This window comes from Juglans regia, chromosome 1 (assembly GCF_001411555.2).
Source record: "Juglans regia cultivar Chandler chromosome 1, Walnut 2.0, whole genome shotgun sequence".
Taxonomy (NCBI): domain Eukaryota; kingdom Viridiplantae; phylum Streptophyta; class Magnoliopsida; order Fagales; family Juglandaceae; genus Juglans; species Juglans regia.
Window position 1 is genome coordinate 32,849,870 of NC_049901.1, and position 22,133 is coordinate 32,872,002.

Genomic DNA, 22,133 nt, shown 5'->3' on the forward strand with positions numbered 1-22,133 from the left:
TAATTTCACTATATTTTATGGACATGAAAAAAAAAATCCTCTCTCATAGGTAATGAGTGATGACACAATGCAATGGAACATAGATAAAAATGCAAATAAACTTTTGGTTTGGTGTAGAAGTTGGATAGGCTATGGGATTCGAATGATTTGGAGGGACATCCTATGGTTTTTTCTTTTAAGCTCTTTTATCCGACGCTATCAATGCCGGTTTCTTTTAGTGGTATTTAGGTCCTAAGCTGGAAACTAAATATGGACTCACTTTACACTATCGGTATTAGTAACCAATGAATTAATTGAATTCTTTAGTGGGACTGAAGTATAAGCTTAATGGAGCGCCGGCAGATTCTCACTGTCTAGGCTCCTTTTGTCCAGTTCCTAATAATTAGGGTGCTAGTGCAGTCATGTCTAGGAAAGCCACCTCGAGTTGCCTCTTCTTACCTTTTTTTTGCTCATAAAAAACTCTCTTCTTGCACATACTCATGTCGAAAACTAAATGAAATCCCATTTTAGCTAGAACTAAGCCGTTTCAAGCTTAAGTTTGTGTTCCGTTTCTAATTTTATTTTGCCCCATTTGACCAGATTTAGACCGCATGAAGAGGAGGTGATTCAGTGAGGAAACCCAAGGATTACATATTATCTCTCATATGAGAAATTACTTGCGCATGGGGTGTTTTGCATGAGATTGTGCAAGGAACGTTGTGAACTTTTCTATTCATGCAGTACCTTTCTTTTTTTTTTATTTTTTCTTTTTTTAAACAAGCATATCATAGATATAATAAACGTTTACAATATACCAAACTCAGTAGGGTGGGAGCCCCCAATAATCATTCCAAACCAGCAATTACAACACAAGAAAAGTAAAACAAAGAGAGATCCGGAGCCAATGACTTGGCTCCCACCCATTTCTCATAAAAGGAAGTTGCTTGAAGCAGTTTTGATACAACCTAATAAACAGACTGTAAAACTATGACTGAAAGCCAGAGTAGATAGTTGTGTGTTGCAATTTGCTGGTCTAGATTGGCTGAAAGTGACTTTCACGACCATTTTATCTTGATCATTGGTTAGGAAAAACGAGAACATAAGAAAATAGTAACAGGAAGATGGGTTGAATCACCAACAGACGACTGTCATTGGCTATGGAGGTGCATGCAAGCCAACCCTTGGAGAGAAGATAATGACCCCCAGGGCACGGCTGCATGTGAGTCTCATGCATGATGTGAGCCGCGCATGAGACGTATGCGCCGCACTTTTGGCTAATTTTCTTCTGTCGTCCGAAGGATTGGCGGCTAGAGAATCTAATGGTGGGGCGGGTGGCGGTCGTAGGAGGCTGGTAGGTAGCAGATTGGCACATGTCGATTCTATAGACGAAAAAAAAAAAAAAAACTGCTGGACATATCCAAGGTGAGCCAGACGGGGAGGATGGGTGGAGCCGAAGCTCCACCCCCTCTGGACAGAGATGGGAAGGTTATTCCGGTTTAGGCTGGAGAGGAATACCGCCTGGAGAGAAAAAACAAAAGCAACTATGGTATTGTTCATGCTGCGTTCTGTGTACAACCTCGTGCATATATCAACGTTCATCTTATATTTCAGCACACCAATAGACTATTGTAAATTCAAATCAGCGTTTCATATCTGTGTCCTTCATTTATTCGAACTACAATATCTCAGTTATTTACTTTTACCTATACTGAATTATCTTTCAATTATAGAAAGTGAAAACTTGTTGAGAAGTAGCATGATTATCTGACTTACAAATTTCTTGAGCTTTCCCTCCAAGATAAGAGATCAAATCTCCAAATTTTATATGCTAAAATGATTGTTTATCCATCTCAATCATAGCAATGATTAATATTTAACAAAATTATTATTTCATCTATAAGTGTCTCTATAAAGTAGACAGCGAGCTTGAGTGCAGCATGCTTCAAAATTGGCCAAGAATTCGGACATGTGAAATGAATCAGGGACAGGGACAAAATTGATCTTACCTTGCCTTTAGGATTTCCAATCCGTTTGCTACAATCTCAACATGGAGTGTTTTTCTCTATCTGCTCGCGTGATGTATATACAATGAGAGTTGATCTCTCACTAGACGCATTCCAAAAGTCAAACATATGCAGACATACACAAAGCTTTCCTAATTGAAAATTTGCCTTGTATTTCCCCTTTCGTATTTACAAACTGTACACCACAATCAACGCCTCTCGTGCATACAGCATCAGAAACAACCCCATGGGGAATTGGGCATTAGCTTTCAATTTCTTCAGTTCTCTTCCAGTTTGCTGTTTGCATTTGTCTATCTTTTCCCTTTCTCCACAGCAGCCCACATAGGTATCAACAACATTAAGAGCAACACAACAATCTTCACCAGCACATTTTCCCTCACTCCGTACTTTTCATTTTCTCCTGCAGAGGCTGTCTTGGATAGAGAATTATTGCCAAAACTAGAGCAAATGCAAAACCAACCACTCCGCTAAATGGTTGGAATGGATGAATCCCAGTTACCCAAAGAGGAAAGTTGAGCTTGTAAGTTAGAAGGCCACCCTTTTGTAAAACAAAACTTGAAGCCATTATCCCTGCGCGCAACCCAATTGGAATGGAGAGACTGCCTTCACTTCTTTGATATGCACCTGCCAAACCCAAAGATAAAAGCCATAGCCCGGGTATAGCCTGTGGAGACCTGAAATCCCATCCAAACATTTTGAATGCGTCTGGTTAGCAGACTGAGAATCGTAACCCTCCAAAACAGTAAAAAAAAAAAAAAAAATCTCAAGCCTGTAAGGGCACTATAGCATAAACATTTGCAAATTATTTCAGTAATATCTAGATATAGGGGTGATACCACAAGAGAGGAAAGTTTCAGAAGACATGCTTTGAGCCAATATCTGTTTAGAACTTAAGATACTAAAAGCTAAACCTATGTGATTGTTGCAACCTAAACCAGACAGCTAACACAAGCAGAGGCAAATGAAAACAAAAGAAACCAAATGATAGAGAAGGCAGCAAGATGTCATTTGGCAAATCAAGAATATACCTTTGGAGTAAAGAAAATGCAAACCCTGAGATGATAATTCCTCGATGATGTCCAAGATCCACTGCAATTTCTTTAGGCAGCCATGACCTGAAAAGCAATTCTTCCACCGTTGCAACACTGGTGGCAATAAAAAGTCCTTGACCAGCAAGCATGAGTATTTTCCCATATACTTTAAACAATCTCATGGCATCTGAAGGAGACGGAATAGGAGGCCATGAGAGATGCAAACAACCAAGAAATGCATTTACGGAATGTATTGATAGAACAAGGACGATTCCTCCAATCAAACCCTTCAAAAAGTTATGGATCTGCAAGCATGGAGCTCAATATTAGCAAATTTTGTCCTAGATACACAACACCAGATAATTTATGCCACCTCAAAGACAATAGAATTAACAGGATATTTAAGAATGAAAGAAGAAACGCAAATGCATTTGTGGCTGAATGAATCATACATAGAAATTAATGGGGAAAGATTTCAATCACAAAAAAGATTGTGGGGGTTTTTTTTGAATATTCTTAATTCAATGGTGCAGTATAAGTAACAAAGAAACTCGAGGTAGATAACACTCCTTCGAGGTCCACTATCTAGTTGATTGTGTTCCCTAGATCTGCACAATACTTTCTCCCTATAATATCTACGCCTATCCAGAACTCCTGTGACAGCTCATAATGTTTTTTGGCTGAAAAAATAAATCAAAACGTCTATTTATCAAAAAATAAATAAATCAATCAAAACTTCCTCATATACCCCTTCAATATAGCAAGTAAATGATACTGCATTGGGATTTTGCGTGACAAATCTAGCCTGATCGCATACCTTTTGTGATGTCAAGCCCAGCCCATATTGCTCAAGTGGATCTTCATACCCACGTATTCTTCTGCCCCATATCATAACAAGTATCATAATGGCAGCGTAAAGGCCAATAATGCAAACAAACTCAGCTATTCCAGAGTAAGTATTTGTTGTCCAGGCTTGCACCAGTGTTGGAAGTAAAGGAACAGCAACCGGTGACCATAAAACAAGAACCATGCCTACAAACCCAAGAATCCTAGGGAAAGAAACCAAGATAGTTAAGTTAACAAATAAATAATGAGCACAGACCAACAAACTCCCCCAAAAAAAGAAATACTTGAAGGACCAAACAGCTATAAAAATATTCTAATAAAACAAAACTGCAATTGTGAAGCTCAGAATTTTGCATCTTCAAGAAATCATGCGGTCTGTTTAACATCAAACACATGCGTACATGGGCTTAAAAGCAACTATTTTATAATCAAGACTGATTTAGAACTCAAAAATGCCTGAGTTTTAAACTATGAGGGAGTTTTAAACTATGAGGGCACTCATTTCATTTCCGAGATTTTTCCTTCACACTAGTGTCACTGAGCAGACACTCGGACTGCAAAACAAAAAAAGTGTAGGATCAGCGAGTAGGAACATATACTTCAGGAAAAAGTGACAAAATTAAGCAATACACCACTTACATGTGAACATATGTACCTATCTTTCCAACTTTCCAATAAAACAACCTATTATTCCATTATATTTATTCCATGCAACAGAGCGTAACCAAATCATTAAGAGTTGGACATGTGATTACTTTTCATCATCTGGCCAATCATGCATCCTATCTTCTCTTTACAAAGAGCAAGTATTAGAGCCAGGTCACTCAACAACCACAGTGGAACCAATAGGAAAGCACAGAAGAAGAAATAAGATTATGAAGAGTCAATTCGCATGGTCATGTTGCAGAAGCAGATAGCTGAATCAAGCTTTTAATCAGATCTCAAGAGCAAATTACTGAAGTTACAATTCTATTTAAAAAATTACCTCTCAAATATTCGACCTCCTATCTAAGATCAGATAAGCACAAATTAGTTTACTCTAGAACTTGATTATGGACAACATAGCTGCTGAATGGTTTAAAACGACAATAATACGGATTATAATCAAACCGTAGCCAGGATATCTGCTGAAATTGTCAGAATCCATAATACATGTTTGACAAAAATCATCACTGGGACTGTAACCTTCCAAAAGATTGTAATATTTTCCAACTTAGATTCAATTGGATTTTATTTATGTCAATCCACATTCTTTGATTGAATGGAGACATGGTGGACTCTGACATTAAAAAATTTAAATTACCTCTGAAACAAGGGTCGTTCAGCTATATGAAGAAACGAGATAAGTCTGTCAGTCAAACTCATTGCACCACGAATGCCACCCCAGAGTAAAGCTAGTTTGCCAACAAGCTTCAACAAGCCACCTTTTTGACCCAAATCTGCCAACATGGCAACAAGCCTATTTCATGTAGGAAAGAAAAGAGTCAAGTGAAACTCAAAAAACAGCAGATAAATCTAAAAAAGAATATGTGTCACAGGTTAAGACCTTTCTTGATCCACTCCACCATCTTCTTTCATTGGTACCACAGGACCAGCAACTGACATAGCTTTCTCAGCAAGGCATGTGACTATGTTATTCTGGCTCTTTTCAGATACCGACCCCTCAACATTTTCAGGCTCCTGATGATGATTGGCTTTCACCTTGAAGTACTCTGATGAAGTTTCAGCAGTTTCATTGCCTTTGTACAAACCCTTTGCGTTCATACATATCAAAATACACCAATAAAAAGGTCAGCTGATTATATTCTAAAGGCAATCAGAAGTTTAAAATGAAAAAGGTAAATTAGATTTTTTAATGTCAAAGTCCACCATCTCTCCAGTGTAAGATGGTTCCCCTATGTCTTCTGCGGTGTATTTGGCTTAAAAGGAATGGCCGTAGTTTTAAAGATTGAGAACACTTATTGGGAGAGATTAGAGATTTTTTATTCCATACATTATTACTTTGCGCATCTGCTATTGTACTTAATGGGGCTTGTTTTCATGATTTCATGTGGCTTTTTCTAGCTCCTAGCTTGTAATTATGTGTTCTCTCTTGTATACTTCCTGTGTACTGCCCAAGTACTTGGTTTCATAAAATTTCTTTTTACCTATAAAAAAAAATGGAACGGTCAAGGAAATGAAAAAGAGGAAAAAACAATCAACAAACAAATATATCAAAGCGGCTTCTTAGTAATAATTACAGGATGTCAAACTAAAGGATGAAAACTAGGGAGAAAGTGCAAATATTATTTTCCTTTTTAAATGCAAAGTGGATCTGCTATGCTTGAGGAAAATGTACATGTCGAAACTTTACATGCCTGGAGTACAAACTCCAAGCACGATTGGTGTGGCAGACACATCACCTAGAGCTCCAAAGATTGATACAAGCATACTTCCATACAAGTTTAAAGAGCGAAGGAAGAACAATATGAAAGCATCAAAAGAGACAAAACTCTTACCTGCTGCCTCACCAGTAAAGCAGAAGCCCCTAGTGCAGCCGTTACAGCACCAACCATGACAGTATGATTGCTTGGGTTTTTCAATTCATCCTTTTCCACTTCTCTATTTACTGAACTGCCCAAACTAGTTTTATGACCAGATTTAATAAATGGCTTTTTATCAATCTCTGCCACCCTAACCTTACTATGAGTTTTTACTCCCAAGTTATTGCCTTGCACATGGGTCAGAACTTCTCTCTGATTATTTTCTTTTACTGTAGCCACATTGAAAGATTTTCTCAAGGCAGCTAAGCTAGAGCCTACAATAACACCAATAGGGAGCACTCTTCTCAAGTAGCTGGTGTCCCGAACAGCAGATGAAATGGCTCTAATAATATGCTTTCCAGGAAGAGTCCCAAGCTTTCCTGAAGTACAGAGCATAGGAGTTTCTGCACACCGAATATGCTCCTCAAGTCCAACAACCAATGACACGGCATTTGCCACAAGTTCCAAATCTCTAGCAAGCCTGGGTTTTATTTCTTTCATGTCAATTGCGCCTAGTCTACGACCAACTTCAACTTTCAATGAATCCATAACAATATTTTTCACAAATTCCATCAACTCCACTAATTTATCATCACTAATTTCAACTTTGCTATTAGTGGGGTCTGATGTTTCATATTCCGCAACTGGTTCCTGTTGCTTTTCAGTATGAAATATGACATAGGGTGGTTCAATAAAATTTTCTGAATCATTTGACTTCGCAGGTGAGGGCGCCTCAAACTTACTCTCATCAACATCGCCATTGGAGATCCCAATATTTTCTGGTTGTTCCAACAGCTTCCATTGACCTTCTTCTGGAAAATAGTCGAGCAAGAGAGCAGTTGTTGAATCCAAGTCAAGTGATTTTGAATGCTTCTTTGCAACAAGATATTTGCGCAAGTATTTGTTGTCAAAAGAGGTCCCATATGGATTTGCAGTTATGTACATTGGAATATTAGTTACACGTCTAAGCTTGTCTGTCTTATCAGCAAGAAGTTTACTACCAACTAATTGATCCTTCTTTTTGGTTTTGCCCATTCTCACATGGATATTGTTCTTAATACCCTGAGATATATCCATACTTTTCCCATTAGAAGAACTGAGGTATTGCATGGTTTCCTCCTCTATGCTTCCAATTCTTGGAACATGGCGTAACTGCATGCCAACATGGTGATTATATACAGGATGATCACCCAAAGTATCCGACTGCATGCTCTGTTCACTTTCATTTTCTTCTTTCTCTTCCAACATCTGATTGCCAACAACATTATCTGTCTCAGTAACAGAGTCTTCAACATCATTCCTATCCTGGACTCCATTTTCCTCGTCTGAACACTCCTCCAACTGATTTAGCATATTTTCTAGTACACCAAAAACACTGTTAACAGCCACTTGTGTGGAATCATCCACCTCTGTTAAAGCATCCAATGCTTGGGATACACTGAAGGTAGGGGGACTAGGATCACCCGAGATAACCTTACTCTGATCCTGAACAGGCTGCATACCATTATTTTCCTTCTGATTATCATTATCTTCCCCTTCCATCACTTGGGCCTCAGAGGAGGACCCAAGAGATACTTCTGTTACACTGGCTGATGCCACCTTACTTTGGTCAGTTGAAGAATCTGCGGTTTTCTCTTCAGTTTTATTATTATTATTTTCCTCTCTTGTCTCTATTTGAGCTGTTCCACTGTCCTTGTCTTTTTGCTCATTAATTGTTTCTTCCTTGCTGCCGCCTGCCTTATCAGTCTGACTGGGAAAATTAGGGTTAACACCTGTTTCTAATCCCTTCTCAACGTAGTCAAGAGATGGAGCAGGATTTTCTTTGTAGAAATCAGCAGATTCATCATCATTCCCCAGTTCAGTGCTGTCTTTCCTAACTGAATCAGATATATCGACTCCACCAACTCCATCACCACCTTTTGATTGAAACTGACCCAAATTTACAGATCTTTGTGATTTCTCCTCAGAGAAATCTGATTCAGGTTCTGCAGTAGGTTTTTCTGAGCCAGGTTGTGCGTAAGTCGAGCAATCTGTCACTTCATCAGCCCGCTTTATCTGGTCTGAAGAATTGTGGTCTTTTTCAATACCTTCTGCATCTGATAATCTTCTTACTTTCTCTTGGATATTTGATTTTAATCCTGATGGAACATCCGGAATCTGAACAACATCACGGAGTCCATCAAATTTTAAGTGTGTGCCTTGGGCCTGCAAAATTACAGTCGCAGCAGCTGTAAGCTTTCCACGAACATCTTCTGGCACAGCATCTTGCAAAGCTTTTAGAAGTGTCTCTCCTTGATTCATAGCAGTCAAGACCTGGATATAATTACTAGATAATGTTAAGAGATATAAAAGAACTATTGCAAGCAATCGTGTGACTATTAATTCAGGCCAGAAGTGATGAATCTAATCTAGTGCTCCCTACCAACAATCACAAGAAGCCAAAGAGAACCACAAAATGTTAGAAAATGAAATGCATAATATCAATGGCTTGTTTTGATTTCAACAAAAACTTTTGGGAAATGGGTCCGGATGTATTGGTTGTGATTTATTTTTAGTTTCGATTTTTATTTGTTTAGGTTATTATATTTTTTTTAAATGGTTTTGAGTACAATCAACTGTCATCAATACCATCAATATACCCAATAAAATCTTGCCACATGTCAACTGCACTAGATCTACAAAAAAAAGACCCAAAACATTAAAAGGTTAAAAAAGGGACAAAATATTAAGATACCCAATAAAATCTTGCCAAGTGTCCACCTCACTAAAAATACCCCCCAAAAATTAAAAGATATAAAAGTGCTCATGGGAAGAGGAGGTGCCCCTACACACGGGCAGTGTAGGGTGGGAGTGGTGGATTCCCCTCCACCATGCAAGGCGGTGGGACCCCAACTGAGGTGGAGGAGATCCACCCCCACTATGGGATAGATCCCCTTTGTGCCACCCTCTCCCTCTCTCTCTCATGTTTGACGAACACATTTTTTGTGAATCAGGTTTTGAAAACAGTTTCAAAACAACATAATACCAAATATGCACCAAATAGCTCATACCAAAACTTGGAAGCCAATTACTTGTCCTGGAAAGTTTTAATTGACTCCAGTAATTTCATGTGGCTCTTGAAATACTTTACTCCCCCTTCATAGGTGTAGACAAAACCCTATTAATAATCGAGTCTAACCACGGCAATGCAGATTGAAAGTGATAGTGGTCAAAGGGCAGACTTTGGATGAGCTGTACACTCTACATCCTGGATTCAATTCCACACTATGGGTTCTGCTAGATTACCTGATACAAGATATTGGAGGGTGGGGTCATGTATTTGGGGTTTACTCCAGAAAGGTGGGTTTGAAGGGCCCTACCTTGGTGAGGTTCCGTGTCATAAAAAAGGATGGAAAGTCATTTATCGAAAGACATCTAATATTCCTCTATAGTTGAAAGGGCCAATGTTTTACACATATACATTAATGAGAAAGAATGATAATGAAAAGATTGTTGATTGACATTTCAAATGACAATGTGAAAAACAATATCCAAAATGCTGTAAATCCAGATTACTTAGCCATTTTTGTCTTCACACATAAGGCAAATCATACAATACCAACATCAGTTTTTTCATACAGGACTGTCACCCCCAAGCCTTTTGGGCCCATAAGTTGGGAATTTTCGAAGTTAGGCCCATAAGCCCAACTATTTTAGGTTTATGTATTTATTGTATTGCATGTTTGTGAAATTTGATTGCTGTTTTGACTTTATTAAGACTGAGAGATTCGTTTTCCTGTAATAACAGTCATTTAGAGCATGTTTCAATGAGAAAACTTGCCTAAGGCAGCCCTTAAAAGTTTCCTAATCTGTCACAGCTGCATTGACTTGAAAAGAACCCCAGAAAATCACACCCTTTAGAGCCTGCCGGCACATAAGAATAAATTAGGAAAGTTTTATGATTTAGAGTTATGGAATATTACCTGGAAAACACCTAAAACCAGAGCTGCAATAATTAGGAAATTCCTTATTAAGAGGCTACCAAGATCTTGGGTATAAATTAGGGAAGATCTTCGTTTTATGACAGGAGTTGACCAGAGTTTCCAACATGTTAAATTAGAACATATTGATTGCCTAATTTGATTGTTTATTCCTCTATGAACATTTTGTGTGTTTAGTCACTGTTAGAATTGCCATGATTAATTGTGGATGTGCTGTGTGCTTACTTATATGTTGATGATTGATCCTCATGCAACGTAAGTGTAATATGCATGGAGGTTTCAAAGTACAAACCTAATTTAGTTATGTTTACAGTATTATTTGCTATTTTTTGGGTCTTCTGCTTGTTTTTGTTTGCTTTTATATTTTTGACGTCCTAGGTGATGATGTTGACGTTCAGCAGATGGGCCAGACATTAGACTGAGTTTTACAGAATTCCGAACGTCACTAATACGTGTCTTTACACATAGGATTAACTCTAAATTTCACGTTATGAGATCATTTTAAGTTTTCAAGACTTCAAAGGTCAAGCTTTATGATTTCAATAAAAACGAGGTAATCTATTATGTTGAGTCTCTTATTGGCACATGTTATATGATTTAGTAACACTCCTATGCTTACAGGAAGGGGTGTTACAAGAACATTAGTACAATCCAAGTGGAATCATGACAAAATATGAAGTAAATCAAAATTCTAGGCATTACCTTCTCTTTCGTCTCTCCTGTCAAGGTACCTGGCATGGATATATCAAGCACATTCATAACAACTTGTGCTGTTTGTAGCACTTGATCTCTTTCACCGTCTGATGAACTGACTTCCTCCTCTATAATGAATTCTCCATCAACTGAGTTAACATGTTGCAAAGCACCATTTTCCACTTCTTGCACTCGCATGTCTTCAACTTCCAAATTTTCTCGTGAATCTCGTAGAGACCTCAAGTGGATGCTAGCAGCAGTATCCCTCTCTTCTAGCATATTTTTTATTGGATCTACAGCATATCCATTCAGAGAGTTTGATTCGGTAAGATTCAAGAGCCTGTCCATATCACCACTCTCATCGGATGCTCTAGCTTCAACAAGAGCTAAGCCTTTTGAAGGGTTAATGGTAACATCCACATCTTTCAGAAGAGGATGGCGACCCTTCAGAAGTCCTAGTTCCACAGCTGTAAGCCACTGCATGGACCACACATCAGAATATCACTGGAAAGTATACAGGGTTAAGTCCACCAAGTTTTCCAACTGGGGTTTTTTCAGATGAAAAAAGAAAGCATTGCTACTGCCATTATCAACTAAATCTTCAGGAAAATCAGAAGATCATATCAAGCACATTTGCTGTGATTGATAAGTTGGGAGCAGAAGAAAGTGTCAACTGTAAAAGCTTGTTCTTAATATCTAACAAAGTTTAAAAAAACACATGATTATTGTTCTTTTCCTCACAAAACTTAATATTTTGTAATTTTAGAGACACTAAGCTTAGCAATGAAGGCTAAACTAAGCTTCTTGACACCAATGAGCTTCACCGGTGACCATTACCATTTCTAGATTTTATTTCGACCATAGTCAGAGGTGCAAGTTTTAAGGATGGGATATTCGAAGGTTGTGCTTATTGAAACAAAAATATTTGATATTTCAGTTGAAGGTGGTTACCATATACGCATTATAGAGAGAGGGAGGTAGAAAGGTGACTAAAGAACTATTAGGCCTCGTTTGTTTTCACAGTTCATCTCATCTCCACTTATCTCATCTCATATAATCATCACAACTTTTCTAAATTTCCACACAAAATAAAATAAACAATTCAACTTTTTTAAATTTCAAAACAAAAATAATATTAAAAAAATATTTTTTTTTTATAAGTGATGTTAAAAAAATATATTCTAATAATATTTTATTCAACTTTTTAATTTTCATCTCATCTCAGCTCATTTCATCTCATCTATGAAAACAAACAAGGCATTAGTGAGCAGGCCAACTGCATCATGGGTTGCAAAAACTTTAGAACAATGTTCCAGGTCGGATGGTGACAAGGAGTTCATCAGAACATCCAACTCAGGCAGTAGCGCTTTTCTTGCACAGAGATCCTCCAACGCATTTCATAGATACTTGACTATAGTTGAGTACAGAGGTGGTGGGAGAAAGAGCCGTATCATCATCCTTGAAGAAGTGGAAGGCAAGGCGTGGAGGAAGATGGCTATGGAATTGCATGGGCTATGTGGGAGTGCAAGCAAAAATGTAGCAAATAAGTATGGAGGGGCTGAAACTTCCAAAAAGAAAATGAGCAAGGATACATGTGGGGGAGTGACATCTAAAACATATGTAGAGGTTGTCTCATGCTCATTGCCAGTCACCAACGGCGACATCGGAAAAATTGAGGAGAAATCACGATGAGAAGGGATGCAAAACAAGAGTATGCAGGGCAGTATCGGTATTTCTTGGAAGGAAAAAGTTACTGGTTGTGAGACCTGCAGAGATAGGAGGTCTAAGGTGCCGACAACCACCAGAGGTTATGCAAGAAGGGACGGTGGCTCTCTGAAAATGGGTGTGACGCAGAAAGGATGACTATGCACAACCTCAAAACAGAGCTGATAGAATTGCGAGAGACAGTTAGTGGCTTAATGCAACAGGTAAACAAGGAGATGGGCCAGGTTATGGGCCTGGGCTTGAGTCAGGGAAGAAAGGAGAAGGAAGCGGTTGGCAAGAAGTTCATGGGCCTCAATGGTACAAGATTCTTGTGGGCATAGTGGTACAAGCACAAAGATCGAAGGGGCCTTAGTGGTACAATCGCAAAGATCTAAGGGCCTTGGTGGTACAGAACGTTGCGGGCTTTGAAATGTAGTCATCGTCCAGCGGTGCAAAACAGCCATTGGAGCCAACGTTAAACTAGATAGGGACTACACAGAACCCACCGATGGAAGAAGGCAAGTCAGTGGCTAGTGTCCTGGCCAATGGAATGGCAGCACCAGCTTCGGCGACAAATACTAATGACCTTGACTCTGTTTTTGAAGTAGAAAATGCCGCCCAGTAGCTCCAAATAAAGGAGAACACGATGGAAACATCCCAGAAAGAGTCATCTCTAAATATAAGTGATTTATTAAGCTCTGGGAAGGATCAAACAAAGGGTGGGGCTTCTGAAGTGGGTGATACAGAGGAAAATATAATCCCAAGTAAAGCTATGGTCGTGTATGATTTGGATGTGGTCAAGGGAGAGCAATGGCGGATGTTGCCTTTTGTATCGGATAAGGTGGGTGATGTGCAAGTAAATCCTCTGGTCAGTGAGGAGGTATATTGGGAAGCACCTACTCCACTAAATTTTCCGAACCCAAGAAGCAAAATTCAGGTCTTTGATTGGGTTTTAGACAAAGCCAAGGAGATTCAACACAATGGAGCGATATTGTGCGATGGTTTTGAGGACCAATTCTCCTTGCAGCTATAGAGGCTGGACAGACTCTCTCTAGCTCACCAAGTGGTATCAACTCAACAAAGAAGAGAGCTAGAGAATTAAAAAAGACTTAACTGGACAGTCAACGAGGGAGTAGGAGAGAGGAGTCCTAACCGTGGAAGATCGAATGGAAGGGTAATGGATGTTGTTTTGTGAAGCTGAAAATTGTTTCATGGAATGTAAGGTGGCTGAATGAGAAGGAAAAATGTCTCAAAATTAGAAACCAATTACGTAGTTGGAGAGTAGACATCATTTGCTTACAAGAAACAAAATTGGAATCTATCCTTGAAGCACTATCAGGAGTTTGTGGTGTTGTAATCAAGTAGGGTGGCATTATTTACCATCCAATGGAGCATCCGATGGCATCTTAGTGATGTGGGATAAAAGAGTGGTGGAAAAGCAAGAAGATTGTATGGAGGATTATATCGTGGCTTGCTTGTTCAAGAACGTTGTGGATGGATATCAGTGGGCCTTCGCAGGTGTTTATGATCCTAACTTACATCGTGCAAGAAGAGTACTATGGGATGAATTGGCTAGCCTAAGAAATATATGGGATTTACCTTGGTGTATTGGTAGTGACTTTAACATTACTCGATTTCCAAGTGAACGATCGGGTGATTCTAGCTTCAATTCACTAATGGTAGATTTCTCTATGAATAAGATTTACTATATCTTCCTCTTGTAGGTGGCACCTACAGTTGGTCAAGCAACTGAGAACACCCCTCTTGGTCAAGGATCGATAGATTCCAGGTATCACTTGAATGGGAAGCACATTACCTGAAACTTATCCAAAAGTGACTCCCTAGGTTGTGCTTAGATCACTTTCTCATCCTTATTGATTGTGGAGGTATTCATGATGGCCCATCGTACTTTAAGTTTGAAAACAACTGGCTAAAATCATATGGCTTCCTTGATTGCGTTCGGCAATTGTGGTCTTCTTATCAATTTCATGGCACTCCAAAATTACATCATGTCATGTAAATTGAAGTCTCTAGAGAAACATTTGAAGAGAATGAGCAAGTGTTTGACAATGTGGAAGCTCAAAAGTCTACTCTCTTTTGAGGAACTCAAAGGATTGGAGGGAGTAGAGAAGGAGAGGGGATTGTCTAAACGGAGAGGGCTCGTAAAATTCAAGTGTTTGCGTACCTTGAAAGGGTTTCTCTACTAGAAGAATATCTTGGAAACAAAAGTCGAGAGCACTTTGGTTGAAGGAAGAGGATAAATGCACCAAGTTTTTTCATCGGGTGCCTAACTCACATAGGAGGAACAAAGTCATAGAGATGTTGATGGTTGATGGAGTGGTTTCTTCCAACCAAACCAAGATAAAAAAAACACGTTGTCAACTACTACAAGACTTTGCTTTTAGAACAATTCAACTGGTGATCGTACCTAGATGGGCTTTATTTTGATGCTCTTGAAATGCAAGAAGCTTGACAGCTTGAGAGGCCTTTTGAAGAAACATAAATTAGAAAAACATTAAGAAGCATGGCAGGTGACAAAGCTCTAGGTCCGGATTGATTTTCTGTCTTTTTTCCAAACTAGTTGGGAAGTGATCAAATAAGATATAATGGGGGTCTTTCATGAGTTTCATGAAAATGGTATGTTCGAAGAGGGTCTCAGTGCAACATTTATTGCTCTCATTACAAAAAAATCTTGCGCTGCAGAAGTAAAAGATTATTGCCCTATTAGCTTGGTGAGCAGAGCTTACAAGACCCTTTCGAAAGTTTTGGAAAATAGATTGAGCATGATGGTTGAGAAGTTAATCTCAAAATGCCTTGCCCAAGGTAGGCAAATTCTTGATTCGGTGTTATTGCCAACGAATGCTTGGATAGTAGACTCAAGTCGGGAGTGTGGGGCTCTTGTGTATTCTTGATATGGAGAAGAAGGCCTATGTCCGTGATAATTGGAGATTTTTGCTCTATATGCTCAAGAGATGTGGGTTTGGTTCGAAATGGTGTTCTTGGATTAAACAGTGTATCTCTATTGTTTGTTTTTGGGTCTTAGTGAATGGCACACCAAAGGGCTTTTTCAAAAGCTTACGAGTACTGAGACAAGGTGACCCTCTATCTCAGCTACTTTTTGTTTTTGTAATACAAGCTTTTAGCAAGATGATTTCAAGTGCCGCAGCAGGAAAGGGCTACCACAGTGTCAGTGTTGATAGAATGGGTCACCGTAGGTGTCGGATTTGGAAGCATAGTGGAATGTTATGATCCTGAAGGTTTTAACCAAATTAGTATCCAACAGTCCAGGCTTTTGGATCAATTTTTGGGTCTTTAACAAAAATAGTCTCAAGTTGTCCACAAAATGGAGTCAAGGACATCAACATATCAAGCATGAGCAAGAAAGAGAACAAGCTTACAAATGAAGCTCTTAAGAGTATTTTTGTACATCTCTTTCAAAATTCAAAAAAGGTTTAAGACTCAAAAAGAATCTTTTCTCATGAGACATCAACTTGCATTTTTCACATGTGCATGATATGATCGAAAGTTTGCAATTTGAAAATTTGAAGGATGATTGATTGTCATTCTTCACGTGCATGATATGTTTGAAAGTTTGAAATTTGAAAATTAAAAGATGATTGATTGTCATTTTAACATGCGCATGATATATTGAAAATTTGAAAAGTAATTGATGTTATTTTTTACATATGCAAAAAGTAGAAGCTTTTATTTGAAAATTTTGAAATGTGATTGATGCACTTTTTGACATATGCAAAAGGTAAAAGCTTTTGTTTGAGATTTTTGAAAAGTGAATGGTTCTCCTTTTGACATATGCAAAAAAGTAGAAACTCTTATTTGAAAATTTTGAAAAATGAATGTGTTTGAAATTTTTGTTAAAATGAATGATGCTCCTTTTTCACATTTGAATCTTTTTAAATTTGAAAATGAAGTCTCATATGTCTATAAATAGCTCATTTGAGATCTTCAAAGTCACACAACTACAAGATTTACAACATTCATTCATCAAAAGTTTTCAATCTCTCTTTTCTAAGCGTTGAGCCTTAACACTTGTTCATTTTGAGAGAGATATAGTTTGCACTGTATGGTTTTCGTTTCACTCATTCAGGAGTGTACTCTGATAACTTACCCACTATCAACTCTTATATAAACAATAAGAGTGTGTAACCCTTGTGAGTGTAGTAGCAGATCTACATAGGGAATAGTTAAATCACCACTCGCAAGGAGATTTTAAGTGTAAAAGGTATTCTGCACAAATTCTTTGAAACAGTGTTGCTCAAATGTGTAATAGGTTTCTATTTCCAACTAAAGAAGGTTAAATAGTGAATTTGGGAATCCTCAAAGGGTAGCTTGAGGCAAGGACGTAAGCAGTAGGGTTGAACCTCGTTAAAATACTATGTTTTCATCTCTCTTACCCTCTTTATATTTACTACTGCTTAGTATCCTGTTCACATTTTATATTGTGTATTTGATTTATAATTGTTAATTTTTTAAAACAAACCCAATTCACCCCCCCTCCTCTTGGGTTAGTCATCTGGGCAACAAATACAAACTTTACCAGTGGAGTGTGGGGCCATAGGCATCACTAAGAAGTATCAAGTACATGCCTCAACCCTAGAAGTACAAAGACTAAATGAAAGTCCCATATAAAAATAGGGATTGGCATTCAATAACTTCATATGATGTCCCCACCCCCCAATCCCAACCTAGAAGAGTAGTATTTTACAATTGCATATCACAAAGTGTCTAACATGTTGATATCAACATTCACCAATAACTATGTTCCAGATGGAAGGTCCATCATATTGTAATACTTCTCTACTTTCCATGTACAAAAGGATCAATATTGCTTTAGATAATATCATCGAAAATGGGAAGTATGATTTCCAGATTATAGTTATTGCTGTTGTTACCATCGGCAAGCCCAGAAATTTATGGCATCGCAAGACAAGCTGAGAAATTTAGACAGCTCAATTAGAGACAAAATCATGAGCTGACCTGGACTGAGGGACTGAGCTTCTAAAAAAGAGGAAAAGAAAAATAAAATGCACGAGAAATCCATTGGTTAAAAACAACAAAGAAATCTATGCTTCATCGGATATCAAATATGAGCAAAATCTGAACTTCCTTATTGCAAGACTTCGCTTCGGCACAAATCAAATGTTTATCTATGGATCAACAAGTTTCAATTAATGTGAAAAAACAATCTTTCGTTAGGATTTCAGAAAAGTCAAGGACATGGAAATGAAATTGAACTCAATGATAAACCAATATCATACACTTAAACTGGACTCAATCAAACATTAGCAAAGAACCCAGAAAATATCATGTACTTAATCTCAACATGCTTTGTAAGATAAATGCATACACATTAATTAAGTCAAAACAGGCAATATTTGAAAGGGAAATTAGAGAAATTTTATGTTATCAATTCACTGCAAAGAGCACCCTACTTTCGGTTAAGATACAAAGAAGTTTTTTTTTATATACAAGATATTAAGAAAATTAATAAAACTATACCTCAATCGTAAGATGCTGGCACCAGGACAGAGCAGATTTGCCACATGCAACAATACTAGAAGGCATAGAAGAACAAAAGAGCAGACTTGTAAATGGATTTTCCGCTATCAAACCACGGGGAATAGATAATAGTGGCACCATCCCATCATCATTCTGATAAATTGATAAATTTTGAATGAGTTAGAACTTTCTCCTGCTTGGTGGGGTGGTGGTTATGAACTATATAACTTCTAGACATTATTTTTTAATAAGATAAAAATTCTAGACATTTCAAATTACTACAAGCTAGTAAATATCATATGAAATAAAGATGTTTCGACATTAGAAAAATTTGGGAATTTTCAAGTCGCATGGCCAAGGCTGCTGCTAAGGTAAAAACCTCAAGCAAGAAAAGGGTATTCAAATGAAGTGATACAAGTATCTTTGATGACTTTGCACCTAGTGAAATATTAGGAACTTGACAACCTCTTTTTGCACCTCATTTCATTGTTTCGAACAGAAATATCATCTCCAGACTTCCTGAGTTTCATCGGACTGGAATTATTATTATTATTTTTTCTTTCTCCAGTTTTCTGTTTAACGGGAAACTTCTGAGAATTTAGCAAAGCTTGAAATTATATTTGAAGTATGCCAGCAAAATCTTTGGTTGATATAAGCATAGTATCCATATAGAGATTTTAAACAGCAAGGAAATACAAGACATGACTAAACTTGTACTTATCAAAAGAAAAAAAAAAGACTAGTCTTGTACAAATATTAAAGCAAGATGGAACTAGAGTTAAAGAAGTTTAACCTGTATATATAGAACAGGAATCTTCACCTTCCCAACTGCATCTCTTGTGCTAGACTGTGAATAAAAATCTTCTAATGCATCAAACCCATAAGAAACCATAGATATTGATTTTTCAAAATCACGGACAGACGTTGCCAACAGAGCCTTCTCCACATTAAACCCTTTTGCTTTGCCTTGAAATAGCTCCTAGAAAATTAGTAGTTGTTAAGCATAACTTCATACCATAAAGAGGTATATTTTTTTTTTTATATAAGAAACTTTATTGAATCGAATGAAACTAGGCAAAGCCCATGTACACAGGATGTATACAAAATGAGACACCTAATTACATTCTAGAAAGCTGGAATGTAGACAAAAACTCATGAACATTCCCACCCTTTAGTACTATAGCAGAAAACCACTGTAAAAGAGAGAATACAAATAAATCCAGATTTCCCCCACTGCATGCTCCTTGTTGTTAAAACACCTATCATAATATACCATAAAGAGGTATATTATGAATGTGATATGGCTGAAACAATCTAAAGCATACCAAAACAATCATTCTGTTTATTCAAAGTTCAACACTGCAGAATGGAAGGGAATGAAGCAAAGAAGACAGAAGGCTGAAAGCAACCTTGTTAGATCTGAGAATATCTATTAGTCCACCAGTGAGCTTCTGATCAATAGCCAGGTGATGTGAAGAGGACCTAGTGGCCTCCTCTAAGTCAAAAGGATTGTCTATGCATGTAGCAGCTGTAAGTGGCGTTTTCTCTCCAGATTCTGCCAAGTACTTTGTCAACATATTTGCACCATATCCCCAGCCCACGGCCATCAATGTCTCACATGGTCTTGCCTCATTGATGAACTGTATAGCTGTGGAGATATCATCGCTGTCAGCAGCTGAAAATAACCTACAGAAAAATAAAATAGTAAAGAAGGCCCTACTATCAGTTGTTTTTGACAGAAATGATCAAAAGAAACCCGGATAAGATAATTATGTTGCCCATGAACCTGAGCCTGACGCTGATTCAAGTTTACCGTGCCAACAAAAAAACTCAAGTGTGAAACTCAGTTCAAGATAACCAGTTCTCTAGAAGAACAATGAAACTTATTTTTACTGAACAGGCACCAGTAGTTCTACCCAAAACTTCATTGAGATCACATTCGTATGAGTGAGCCATGACTCCCTACTCTAATCGATTTTAAACCCATATCAATAATTGCAATAGCTCAAAAGAGCATTCCTATGCGACAAAAGCCAAGCAATTGACTCACGTCTCTCAACCCAAAGTAAAAACAGACTAATAGAAAGAACAAAAGACAGACGCTTACCGCGCCGTGGTGAGAGGCGAACCCGCACAACCCCTGGGGTTCATGACCACAGGAAAACAACCCCGCTGGAGCGCCTCGCAGACAAAGGACCTCACGTTGGTATCCATGCTGCCCTGTGGCGTCCCCGGCACGAGCAATAACGTGGTGTCCAATCCCTGCTCCTCATTCAAGTCCAAGTTGGCCGGCCAATCCAAGGAAATCACACCCCCATCGTCGGTACTGACACACACTCTCTGATACGCCAACCACTCCTCTTCCTCCTCGGAACTCGCAAGAAGAATCTTCATCCTCCCCTTGTTGAGACTCACGAAATGCCTGTCCTCCTTCACCAGCTTCTCGTTGACGTCCTCCAACAGCTCGCTCCCGGAGAACGATATCGACGGGCACCGAAGGAAGACAAAACGGTTAAAGGAGGTCGGACTGGCGAAAAGAGTCCACTCGCCGACATCATCGTTGAAGACGACGGGAGGAGGTTTAAACCGTGAGCGATGAAGAGAAAAGGCTGAGGCGAAACCGAGGGAGAGAGGAGCGAGGAAATCGATGGAGTTGAGGGAAGGGAATTGGGAGACAAGGTCGTGAAAAAGGTGATGGAAATTAAATTGGGATCGGAGAGAAAGACGGGAAGGAAAGGTTTTGAGCCTTCTTCTGCGACGGAAGACGCGGAACTCGAGAAGTTGGAAACGGTGTCGTTTAGAGGGAGAGAAGAGGAGAGGATGGGGATTGGACTGAAGCGGAGGAGTGGCGAGAGTCATTGGAAACGGTGTCCGTTGTCCGAGAGTCAGAGGTTGCTGTCCAAAAGTCTAGTTCGTTGGTGAACACTTCTTTTTGAGTTCCCTCCCCGGGCTTGCTGTTGCTTGCTGAAATAGTAGATAGATGGGGAGTTTAAAGTTTAAACCAAAAAAATAAAATAATAAAGAGAGCTTGTGAAAGCTCCAGAAAAAGGGGCGGGTCTGAGAGTTGGACGGTCGAGAATTTGCACAAATTGTCGAGTCCTAAAACGACACGCCTTTCATATCCGCCCCCCACGTCTTTATAAAGACAAGGAGGGTATGCCGGGTACGACAAAACATGTACCAACTTTTATCTTTTATAATGTAAGAGTACTCATCAAATATCAGTAAAATTTAAAATATGAATACACAATATATTATATGATAATATTATAAAATGAGAATATTTTTATAAAATTATATTATTTTTATAAGATATTTTATAAAAATACTCTTAATTTAAAATATAATTATTTAAAATATTGTGTATAAATCATTTTCTTTAAAATATAGTTAAATTTTGTTTAAAGTCACTTGTATTGTATTGGGCTAGCTAAAAAGGTGTAGGAAAGATTTTGAACTATTGTAAATCTAAGGTAAAATCGTAGTTGGCAAGTTAATGTTCATCAATCAAATACATATTTTATTGAAAAATATCACCAACCGATCGGTTCCCTTTTCACCGCTTTCGTGTCTCTCGGTTTTCTTTTGTTGAGATCAAAATATAACCAAGTTATCGCCATGTAACTAACAGTATTTTCACTTTACATCTATAATCTTTTATTTTTATTTAGACTATAGAAACCTCATTCTTCACATTAAACGGGACTGGCGGAGGGAGGGGAGAAGACGCATAAGAATTTATTTATTTTCTTATTGGTAAGACACTAGCAGCTATGAGTCTTGCATTGACAAAAAAAAATATAAAAAAAATTATTAAAAAGATACATAATATTATAT

General features: G+C 38.2%; 1 protein-coding gene across 5 annotated transcripts; it reads right to left on the reverse strand.

The window, feature by feature from the left end:
* Window positions 1-1,953: 1,953 nt before the first annotated feature.
* On the reverse strand, window positions 1,954-21,285 carry LOC109004352. 5 transcript variants are annotated; one of them, XM_018982879.2, is made up of 11 exons: window positions 20,404-21,281; window positions 19,706-19,982; window positions 19,090-19,275; window positions 18,297-18,449; window positions 11,085-11,552; window positions 6,379-8,715; window positions 5,427-5,632; window positions 5,184-5,339; window positions 3,852-4,083; window positions 3,032-3,339; window positions 1,954-2,677 (listed from the first exon to the last, which is right to left on the reverse strand). In XM_018982879.2, the coding sequence occupies exons 1-11, from the start codon at window positions 21,153-21,155 to the stop codon at window positions 2,380-2,382; spliced, it is 5,373 nt and encodes a 1,790-aa protein (XP_018838424.2). In that variant the 5' UTR covers window positions 21,156-21,281; the 3' UTR covers window positions 1,954-2,379. The 5 variants fall into 5 exon arrangements, with proteins under 5 accessions (XP_018838424.2, XP_018838425.2, XP_035543430.1 ...); XM_018982880.2 differs by having other exon boundaries at window positions 19,706-19,944; window positions 20,404-20,491; XM_035687537.1 differs by lacking the exons at window positions 1,954-2,677; window positions 3,032-3,339 and having other exon boundaries at window positions 3,974-4,083; window positions 5,184-5,319; window positions 20,404-21,285.
* Window positions 21,286-22,133: the final 848 nt, after the last annotated feature.

Coding starts and splice junctions, on each gene's coding strand:
- LOC109004352 (XM_018982879.2), bottom strand. CDS start 21,155: ATGACTCTCGCCACTCCTCCGCTTCAGTCCAATCCCCATCCTCTCCTC. Junction 19,276..19,705: donor ATATTCTCAGATCTAACAAG/GTTGCTTTCAGC, acceptor CTAATTTTCTAG/GAGCTATTTCAAGGCAAAGC. Junction 2,678..3,031: donor GCATTTTCTTTACTCCAAAG/GTATATTCTTGA, acceptor ATGGGATTTCAG/GTCTCCACAGGCTATACCCG.